This window comes from Myodes glareolus, chromosome 1 (genome assembly GCF_982192425.1).
Source record: "Myodes glareolus chromosome 1, mMyoGla1.1, whole genome shotgun sequence".
NCBI classification, from domain to species: Eukaryota; Metazoa; Chordata; class Mammalia; order Rodentia; family Cricetidae; genus Myodes; species Myodes glareolus.
Window position 1 is genome coordinate 50,515,209 of NC_142026.1, and position 10,621 is coordinate 50,525,829.

Below are 10,621 nucleotides of genomic sequence, written 5' to 3' on the forward strand. Positions count from 1 at the left end.
CGCGGGCCTTGTCATTTACTCCTGCCCCCTTCCTAGGACCACGCCCACCGTCCATCCACGCCCACCCTCCGGCCACGCCCCTGTCAGAGCGCCTAGCTGGCCCGCGCAGCGACGGGGCGGGCCCCGGGCTTGCTGCGGCCGCTGAGGGGCTCGCAGCCCGCGGGGCGGGGCTCGAGGGCGGGCCGGGGCCGGTGCCGCGCGCTGGGATTTTTAAATGTCCCGCTCGAAGCCGGGCGCAGGAGCAGCCGGCTCGGCAGCCAGCGCGGTGTAGGGGGCAGGCGCGGATCCCGCCAGCGCCGCGCGCTCGGCCGCCGCCTCCCGCCTCCTGCTTCCCGCCCGCCGTCGGCCTGCCCGCTCGAGCGCGCCTGCCTGCGGCGAACACAGCTTCGGGTACGGGCTGCCTAGACTCCCGGGACTCCCGGGACTCCCGCGACTTCAGAGCGTCCCGACCGGGTCGGACCGGACCGGACCGGGCCAGGGTGGGGGTGGGGCGAGGCCGGGTGGCCCGGTCCCCGGTGGTGTCGGCTCAGGTTGCCCCGCCGGGGTGGTTGTGAGAGACGGGTCACGGAGAGGTGTTGAAGGGGACACAGGCAGCCTCAGTCCCGAGGGCGGTGATGGATCGAGGGGTCCTCTCGGAGGGCGTCTGGGCCTCCATCCCCAACCTCAGGTTCGGACCCGGGATCTCAGACTTCCAGCAGCGCCCGCGGGTGACAAGCCACCCGGGCCCATCGGCCATTTTCCCGGCCGGCCTCCGGGCCCGGGAGGCTCCCGCCGCCGCCGCCCGCGCGGGAGGGGGGAGGGGTGCCCGAGACGGACCGGCGGACTCGGGTCCCTTCTGCGGGCTGTGCTCACCACGATGCCTGTTTGATGTTCCCCCCAGGTCTGAGTTCGGAGCCCAAGCACTGCGCCATGCCAAGGGAAAGGAAGGAGAGGTGAGTGGCCTCGCTGCTGCGGGAGGGGAATGGTGAGTAGCGGTGGGGGAGGGGCGGCCTGAGATTTTGGGGAGCCCCACCTCCGTGACACCATGCCTCTGCAGAGATGCGAAGGACCACGGCAGCATGAAAGAAGAGGGTGGCCCTGACCTCTCTGTCCGCTCCAGAAAAAGGAAGGCGAATGTGGCCGTTGTGAGTACAAAGGACACAGGTTGGGAAGGACCCCCCCCACCATTCCATCATACCTGGGTACCAAATTTGGGTCTTCTCTTCTACTAATGAAAGAGAATTAGTTTGACGAGGTTTCCTTTAGTTAAATGTAACTCAGAACCTAACAAACTTTTTCCCCCCTTTTCTCTCCGTGTTTTTGTCTCTGCGTTGCTCCGTGTGTTCCCTTGGTGGATTGGTATTTTTTTGTTTTCATTAGTTTTTGCAAGATCCAGATGAAGAAATTGCCAAGATTGACAAGACTGTGAAAAGCCAGGATAGCAGTCAGGTAGGTCGGCTGGCCTAGGGAGCGTTCTGTCCCTTGAGTTCCATGCTTTCTTTCTTCCAAGTTTCCCAAACCAGAGCCGCAGGCCACATGGCTGAACCACGGGAGCCTGTCAGTGTGGCCTGGCTTCTGCTGGGCCTGGGGTTGTGGGTTTATGTTTCTCAGAGTAGCATCTCTGAGGTTACAGGTACTGAGACCTGAAGGGACCAGAGTGAGCATCATATAATTGGGGCCTCTCTCAACCCAGGAGGAAACTGAGACTCATAAGGCAACCCAGATCCCATTGCAAGCCCGTGACAGAGCTGGGCCTGTAGCCTTATTGCCAAAGGCTAGTGACTTGGGGACTAGGGCTCCCAACTACTCCCTCATCCACATGCAAGGCTTTTATTGTGTCAAATATGGACTTTTTGCATCCCTTTAGGTCAGATTTCAAACTTTTATCCTCTTGCCAAGTATGATGGCACAGTCCTTTAATTCCGGCAGTAGGGAAGCAAAGGCAGGCATTCTGAGTTCTAGGCCAGCCCAGACCATATAGTGAGATTATGTTGCAAAAACAAAAATCAAAACTTTTCTCGTCTTTGTGGCCCAGAATGTTCCACCATCACTTAACTTCAATTGGTCACTGCTGTCTGGCCTTTGCCTGGCCTCAGCCAAGGGTCTATAATGACATATGTCTCAACCACTATTTCACTGGCTGCTCCATTTCTTCTGTCCCTCCTGTGTAGTGCCTGCCAGATCTTTCGAATGCAGCATGGTATAATATCAGCAGAGAGAGCTTGTATTATCTCTTTGCCTCCAGAAATGACTGGAGACTATAGTTATGGCTCCAGTGGGGGAAACAGCCTATCTCCAAAGTGGCTGGTGAGACCTTCAGCCTTCATCACAGATAAAGCTGAGCAGGGACAGTATTCTTGTTGACCTCATCTCTTGTCCCAAAGAGGTTAGCTGTGACTTGGAGAGCAGGGAGAGGCAGCTGGTTCTGAATAATGCCTTCCGAGCAATGGTGTCCTGCCACCTAGAACTGCAGTAATGTGTATTTCCAGAGAGGACCCCACTAGCCATTAAAAAGGCCAGTTTATCTTCCTGTTACAAAAGAATAGCCCCTTAAAGCCTTCAGAGAGTTGGGTATTATTATTAGTAGTAGTAGTAGTATAAGATAAACCATGCTTGGGAGAGTTCAGGATTGTTCATGTCACCAACTGTGTTTTTGACAGAAATTTCCAAGTGAAAATGAGGCTAAAGCCCTCCTTACTGGCTTTGTGGAGATCCCGACTCACTTTTGCCCTCAGGAATAACTGCAGCAGTGCTTAGGGTATCCACCAAAGGTCTGACTCCTTGTTTGAGCTGTGGAGACGTAGACGATAGCTGAGGCATGGGAATGGGGCAGTAGCGAGAATCCAGTTGTGACTGTCCCATCATTCCCCGGGAAAGGGCATCTTCACGCTTCTTTAGACATGAGTTTGTAGAGTAGACAGCTTAGAAACAACTGTTAATGCACAGTTTTCTCCTTTTCTGTAAAGATTTATGAAGTTAGAATTTGGGGTGTAGGTGATTTTGTGTGGGGGGGTTAGTCTGTTTTACTTGAATAGGATGTTTCTGTGGAGTTGCATTCAGCCCAGTGCAACAACTTTGAGCCAGTGAGAGCAGTCACATTAAATTCACTGATATTGAACATCCACAAAGCTCTTTGATTCTTCAGTGACTATTTTTGTTTTTGAGACAAGAGTTCCTATATGTGACCCAGTCTGACTTCAAACTCGGTGATCTCCTGCCTCAGCCTCCAGAGTCCTGAGATTAGAAGCATGTACCCTACTACCTGAGTTAATCTAAATGAACAGAATGCCGTTATGATAAAATCTATTTTGCACCGGGCTGTGGTGACACACGCCTTTCATCCCAGCACTTAGGAGGCCCAGAGACAGGTGGATCTCTGAGTTCGAGGGCAGCCTGATCTACAAAGTGAGTTCCAGGACAGGCTCCAAAGCTATAGAGAAATCCTGTCTGGGCATGGGGGGCAGGGGATCTATTTTGCATATCCATTTTTCGAGACAGGGTCCTACAATGTGGCCTTGAAAGGCCTGGAGCTCACTGTGTACAGTTTGTCCTTAGGTTTATAGATTGCCTGCCTCTGCCTCCTGAGTGTTGCGATTACATGCATGAGCCACTACACCCAGCAAAATGTAATATTTTTTCCCCTTTGTGGTTTTTTTTTTTTTTTTTTTTTTTTTGAGACAAGGTTTCTCTGTGTAGCCTTAGATGTCCTGGAACTTAACTCTGTAGACCAGACTGACCTCTAACTCATGGAGATCCTCCTGCCTCTGCCTCCTGAGTACTGGGATTAAGGTAGATACTACCACTGCCAGGCAAGGTAGAACTTTCTTATTTGAAGCTGCAGAAAAGTTAGACTTCTCTAATTGTTTTGCATAAGGAAAAGAAATGGAGTGCAAGGATAAAAGGTGATGAGCCATAGTTGCAGTCGGTCTCAAAGTCGGGCTGATCTGGCATCTTGTGAAACTTGATAGACACTCAAAAACCGACTTAATTATCCACTTATTTAGCCTTATCCACTGGCTTCTAAAAAAGGCAACTTTGGAGCCCATTTGTCTGCTGCAGGCTTCCCTAATTTGTCTGTGAACTGCAGGTTGGAAACTACTACATTCATCTCTAAAGGCCTGCTCCCAGATGTGCCAGCCATCTGGCTGTGGAGGGTGGCACCTAGCTTGTACCTTCAGAAGAACTTTTTCTTGAATGGAGAGCAGCGTTCTATAGTGGTAATGTGAACCTTTTGAGTCAGCACCGGAGATGCTACCAAACACGCAAAGCTAGAACTGAAAGGAAGCTGCCTTTCTCGAACAGCTGTCAGGAGCTGTTGTGGATAATTTGCATGCCTGACTCTTTGTACACTGAGCAGAGAGGAGCTATATGCAACTTTGCTCTCTCTTCCCACTGGTTGGAAATCTGGTCTTCCTCCAAAAGTGGCCTGGCTGCTGCAAGAGCTTCCAGGGGCATTCAGTTCACTCAGACATCTCAGTTACCTGTTTTGTTCTCTGGTTCACATTAGTGACCTTTGCTTAAAATAAGGTACCTTGCTAGTGCCAGGTAGGTGGTTTGCTCTTCCGATCAGCATTTAAAAGGATGCGGCAGGAAGATCATGAATCAGAGACCAACCCATACTGCACAGCCTGTCAGTAAACGAATCAGTACATAAAATGGTGCAAGTCTTAGATTGGGGGCGTCCACAGTCACAGATTCATTACCTGCTTAATACCCTTGTTCTCTCATTTTTTTAAGATTTATTTTTATTTGTGTGAGCATCTTGCCTGTATCTTATGCCTGTACACTACACCTTCATGTGTATAGTTGGTGCCTGAGAAGGCCAGAAGAGGGTGCTGGATCTAGAACCCTGGAACTAGAGTTACCGACAATTATAAGCACCATGTGGATGCTGGGAACCAAATGCAGATCCTCTGCCAGAGCTGCCAGTATTCTAAACCTCTGAGCCATCTCTCCAATCCCTAGTCTCTGTTTTATGACATTAGAGATCAAAATAAGGGCTTCTTATTAGGAAATGAAAATCGTTTCCATAGACTCATTAGTTTGTTGACCTGTGATTACAACTTGATTTGGCTCTAATGATGTAGTAACTTTATCTTGTTTTGAGTTAGGTAGAAAGTTCCTGTTGAATTATGTATGTATGTATATAACCAGTCTTTTTGTAATATAAGCTGACCTCTCTTGTGTCCAGCTGGCCACCCAAATACATCATTTGATGTCCATGTGTCCTGAACTAGTTTAAAGGCAGTGTACCAAGGCCAGCTAATCTACCAGTTCGTGAATGGACAAGGTGCTGGGTTGCACCCAACCCATTGTGATGTGTTTTATTGGCAGCCTTGGGATGATAATTCAGCATGTGAGGACCCCTGTTCTTTCATCCCCACCCCTAACAAAGAAGAAGACGATGAGCTTGAGTACCCCAAGACTGCATTCCAGCCTCGGAAAATCAGACCGCCCAGAGCCTCCCCACTTCCAGTCTTGAAGTAGGTGTTGACTTTGATCCATAGCTGCTGGGTATGGTCTTTCTGGTCTACATTTAGTATGAATGCAGACAGACATCTGTCTGAGGTTTGTGCGTTTCTTGTTTTTTTTTCTTTTTATAGCTGGGGCAATAGAGAAGAGGTTTGGAGGATCATGTTAAACAAGGAAAAGACTTACCTAAGAGATGAGCACTTTCTGCAGCGCCATCCTCTCCTGCAGGCAAGGATGCGAGCAGTTCTTCTGGATTGGCTAATGGAGGTGAGCCTGACTGTCCCAGTCACCACCATTGCTAGATCTTTCTGGGCTACTGCAGTCTCTGCGTGTGCTCATTGGCATTGGCACATTCTGCTTCTCTGAAACTACCTGGTATAAGTAATGTGATGATCTTTCTTTTCTCTGAGTTCTTGAAATTTTTGAAGTCATTTTGTTCCTTGGACATTTTGAAATTGGCATCTCATTGTTTTTCCTAAGGATAGCTCCTGGAATTCACATATTAGCTGTGCAGTGGTCACTGTCATTAATTGTAGGCACACATGAACAGGTTTCTGCAGCAGTCAGATCTCACAGATCACTTTAAATTCCTTGGGTCTATTCTTTCCTCCCAGAAGGATTTTGGGAGAGGAGGGAGGGGCATTTCAAGACAACGTTTCTCTGTAACAGCTCTGGTGTCCTGAAACTAGCTCTGTAGACCAGACTTGCCTTGAACTCACAGATCTGCCTGCATCTGCCTCCTGAGTGCTGGGATTAAAGGTGTGTGCCACTACCGCCATGCTTCCAGAAGGATTTCTTAATAGGCTGTCTTGTTCTAATTTAACTGTACTGAGAATCATTTCCCTACTTCTGTGCTGTTGTTGATCAAGAAGCAAGTACATGAGGCCGGAGTGGAGCTTGACTCCGTACTCCAGGCCTTGAGTTCATCCCAGGCAGCAAACAAACAAAATTCTAGATTTTTAAAAGTATGACAGACTTGCTGGGTGGTGGTGCACGCCTTTAATCCCAGCACTCGGGAGGCAGAGGCAGAAGCAGGTGGATCTCTGTGAGTTCGAGGCCAGCCTGGTCTACAAGAGCTAGTTCCAGGACAGGCTTCAAAGCTTCAGAGAAACCATGTCTCGAAACAAAACAAAACAAACAAACAAAAAGTATGACAGACTAACAAAATAAAACCCAGTGTTCCTAGTTTATATGCATGCTGGTGGTTCCAGACTTAGAATTGTTCTCTGCTGACGTGGACATCCAGGGGTGCTGGAATCAGACAAGTTGGTTACATCTAAGTCTCAGTTTTATTTTAGACAGGTTCTCTCTCCTGTAGCCCAGGCTGACCTTGAACTTGCTATGGTGTCAAAGGTAACCTACCTCTACTTCCCAAGTAGTAGGATTACAGATGTCTGCCACCATGGTTTTTGTTTTTTGTTGTTGTTGTTGTTTTTAAGATTTATATGTATCTCTGTGTGTGCCGCTTATGTTTGGTGCCCACAGTGGTAAGAAGAGGGTCTCAGCTAGAGTTATAGGCAGTTGTGAGCCGATCACTGCGGGTGCTGGGAACCAAACTTGGGTCGTAGATAAGAGGCAAGTGCTCTTAACCACTGGGCTGTTTCTCCAGCCCCAGAATCTGCTAGCTTGTTTCTAGTGTCTTCTAGAAATGTTTTGCATGTAGAGTTGTACAGGTTGGAAACACTGTATAAGCCAGGTTCATGACACAAGCCTGTAATCCTATGACTTCGTCCCCACCATTGCAAAAAGAAATATAAGCTGCTGCATGCATGTGGTGGCACACACTCTTAAACCCAGCACATTGAACGCACAGGCAGATGGATCTCTGAGTTCCAGGCCAGCCTGGTCTACATGGTGAGTTCCATTTCAAGCCAGGGCTACATAGTGAGACCTTCCCTGTCTAAAAAGGAAATGTAACTGGTACTGCCCAGCTGTGAAGAAATACACAGGTTCTTTCTGAGTCACAGTGGCACCTGTAAAGGGGATACATTCTTTGATTAGCGTGGGCTTTGCTGGGTGGGGACTGGTCTGTGGAATTGCCACTTAAGCAGACTGAGCCTGTCTGATTTGCTCTCGCTGTTGTGTAGCGCTCTCCGTCAGAAAAGCAGTTAGCGTCTTACTATGTCAGAACTCTCCGAAGTTTGCTTCTGCTGCGCCCAACAAGCTGTTCTAACATGGACTAACATGGAACCCTCTTCCAGGTGTGCGAAGTCTATAAGCTTCACAGGGAGACGTTCTACTTGGCGCAGGACTTCTTTGATCGTTACATGGCGTCACAACAGAATATCATAAAAACGCTTTTACAGCTTATTGGGATTTCAGCCTTATTTATTGCTTCTAAACTTGAGGTAAACAACTCTTTAATGTTCTTTATGCAATCAACATTATGTCTTAAGTTCTGCCCCTTCTATGGGAAACTGTCAACTATTGGTCAATTGTATCCTGAATTCTGAGTCAAAGGCTTCTAAAGTTAAAGTGGCAGGGAGGGGGGAGGACAAACATGAACCAATCAAGAGTAAAGACAAGGAGCAATTACATAGACCATTTGGATTAATGTAGTTGCTTGGTACCGAAAAACTGAAATTGTAGCATAGTGGGTTCCATCTCTAGTCCTAGCATTTGTACAGCTGAGGTAGGATGGGGAGTTTGTGACCAGCATAGCTAGATGGTAAGACCCTCAAAACAACACAAAAAGGTTGTTTTGGTGTGATTATATAGAGTGGATCAAAAAATTTAAGGTTCTGTTTATTTATCCATGGGTCTGTTTATTTGTGGAGTGCCCCTCCCCCACCCCTTTTTGAGACAGGGTCTCTGTGTAGCTCCAGCTTGCAACTGTTTGGGGTTGGTGAAGTGAACCTGTGTGGAGCCTTTCAGTATACCCTTTCTGTTCAGCATGCTGGAATCATTTTGGATGCACTTCCCGGGAATGGTTTCTTTGTAACAGCACCTTCCTTCTGTTCCCTTTCAGGAAATCTACCCTCCAAAGCTGCACCAGTTTGCTTACGTTACAGATGGCGCTTGCTCTGGAGATGAAATTCTTACCATGGAATTAATGATGATGCAGGCAGGTTACACATTAATCTCTCTCTCTCTCTCTCTCTCTCTCTCTCTCTCTCTCTCTGTGTGTGTGTGTGTGTGTGTGTGTGTGTAAGAGAGACTTCAACTAAGTACACAACTATCTTTCCCATGTGAGGTATGGGTGCACCAAGTGAGTCTTCTCTGCTAGACATGTGGCAGGGACCACTTTTCACAACTACCATCTCTTTCCCTTCAGGCCCTTAAGTGGCGTTTAAGCCCTATGACCATTGTGTCCTGGCTGAATGTTTATGTCCAAGTGGCATATGTCAATGATACAAGTGAAGTGCTGATGCCTCAATACCCACAGCAGGTCTTTGTGCAGATTGCAGAGGTATGTGGACTTTCTGCTTCCCCACCGTGTGTGTGTGGGAGGGGGTGCACACCACAGCTCACCAGGGGCTTCTAGAAGCTTCACGTGGCATCTGTCTTAGCAACCCTGTCTCCCCTTAGCTTTTAGATCTGTGTGTCCTGGATGTTGGCTGCTTAGAATTTCCTTATGGTGTCCTTGCTGCTTCTGCCTTATACCATTTCTCCTCATCAGAACTGATGCAGAAGGTCTCAGGTATGTTGGTTTTTCCTGTGAGTTCGTAGACAAGGTATCCTGTCAAGGTATCAGCTGCAGGCTGAGCCTCTACCTCCTTTACTGGCAGGATATCAGTGGTGCGACATAGAGAAGTGTGTCAAGTGGATGGTTCCGTTTGCCATGGTTATCCGGGAGATGGGAAGTTCTAAGCTCAAGCACTTCCGGGGAGTTCCCATGGAAGACTCTCACAACATCCAGACCCACACCAACAGCTTGGATTTGCTGGTCAGTGATGGTCATCAGATAAGTACTTAACCAGCGCTTCCTAAACAAGCTCACTTTTCTTCAGACTGGCCCCAGGGAGTCTAGGAAAAGCCAGTTCCAATTCCATTATGAATGGTTTTGGTGCACAGATCCTGTGTCTGGGTGACTACAGACCATAGACTTTAGGTGGAAGGGGTTGTTTTACTAGATAGCCCAGGCTGACCTAGAACTCAAGTCTTTGGCCTCTTCTCTCAAGTAGTAAGATTACAAGTTTGCCACCATGCCTAACTTTACATTCATTAGCTTTTACTTTTATTTATGTTATTTTTCCCTCTTGCCTTCGTATTAAGAAGGTATATCAAAGTGAAACAAGTCTTTAATGTTGACAACTTTCCCTTTTATTCCATGTAGGACAAAGCCCAAGCAAAGAAAGCCATATTGTCAGAACAAAACAGGATTTCTCCTCCTCCCAGTGGGGTCTTGACACCCCCACACAGCAGTAAGAAGCAGAGCAGTGAGCAGGAGACAGAATGACCAAACCTGCCATCGCCTCCAAAGACAGTGGTGTGGAAGCAGCTGCCTGGAGCTCCTTGTGCTGCCTTGGAGGTTGGAAGCCCCTGCAGGTGCCCTGCGGAAAAGTGTGCATCTCTTCCAAAGCAGCAGGGGTCTACACAGTGGCCTCAGACAGAAGTGCTTTTATTGAATGCTAGGCATTTTAACCATAGGGTCAGGTACACCAGCCACCTCCAGAACACCACTGAGTGCTCCAGAAGCTGCTAAGGAAGGTGCTACTTGACTCACTGGACTCTTCACACATGACAAAAGCTTGAAATTAAGGAGGCCACGGCTGTTGCTGGCCTCTGCTCGGGTGTTCTGGGTTGCTGTTGTGTTGGGTGGGACAGGTAGTTGTGAGCAAGCATGGGATGCAGAGCCCACAACCCGGACTAGGCCGCCCTTTTCCACTGTCAGCTGACAGCATGTCCTGCCTTTTATGAACTCTTGTAAGTGCTGCTATGTCTATCAATTTTTAATAAAGATAATATCTTTGGAGCAGCTGTTATTACTCTGTCTGGTAATAGAAGCTAACAGTTATCTTTCAGAATGGCTTGACCAAGTTCTCTTGGTTTCATGATTTTTGAGACAGTCTTGCAGTGTAACTCATACCTGCCTAGTCCTCCATGAGATTCTTCTCCCACAGCGCCCTACATAGGCGGGCATTCACACCCAAGTCATCAGTTGTGCTAGGCTGTGCTAGTGAAGCCCTTCCACACCCAGGGAATTTCACTAGTGTCACCTACTCTCCAG

General features: G+C 48.3%; 1 protein-coding gene across 1 annotated transcript; it reads left to right on the forward strand.

Annotated features, from left to right (window-relative positions):
- The first annotated feature begins 260 nt into the window (after nt 1-260).
- Nucleotides 261-10,366, forward strand: Ccne1 (cyclin E1). Its single transcript, XM_085695676.2, has 12 exons — nt 261-390; nt 881-932; nt 1,037-1,124; nt 1,360-1,428; nt 5,314-5,462; nt 5,583-5,718; nt 7,653-7,799; nt 8,420-8,515; nt 8,726-8,860; nt 8,980-9,091; nt 9,180-9,337; nt 9,728-10,366. Exons 2-12 carry the CDS (start codon nt 910-912, stop codon nt 9,848-9,850), a joined length of 1,236 nt encoding a protein of 411 aa, XP_085551802.1. The 5' UTR covers nt 261-390; nt 881-909; the 3' UTR covers nt 9,851-10,366.
- The last annotated feature ends 255 nt before the right edge of the window (nt 10,367-10,621 follow it).

Coding starts and splice junctions, on each gene's coding strand:
- Ccne1 (XM_085695676.2), top strand. CDS start 910: ATGCCAAGGGAAAGGAAGGAGAG. Junction 5,463..5,582: donor TCCCCACTTCCAGTCTTGAA/GTAGGTGTTGAC, acceptor TTCTTTTTATAG/CTGGGGCAATAGAGAAGAGG. Junction 7,800..8,419: donor TTATTGCTTCTAAACTTGAG/GTAAACAACTCT, acceptor GTTCCCTTTCAG/GAAATCTACCCTCCAAAGCT.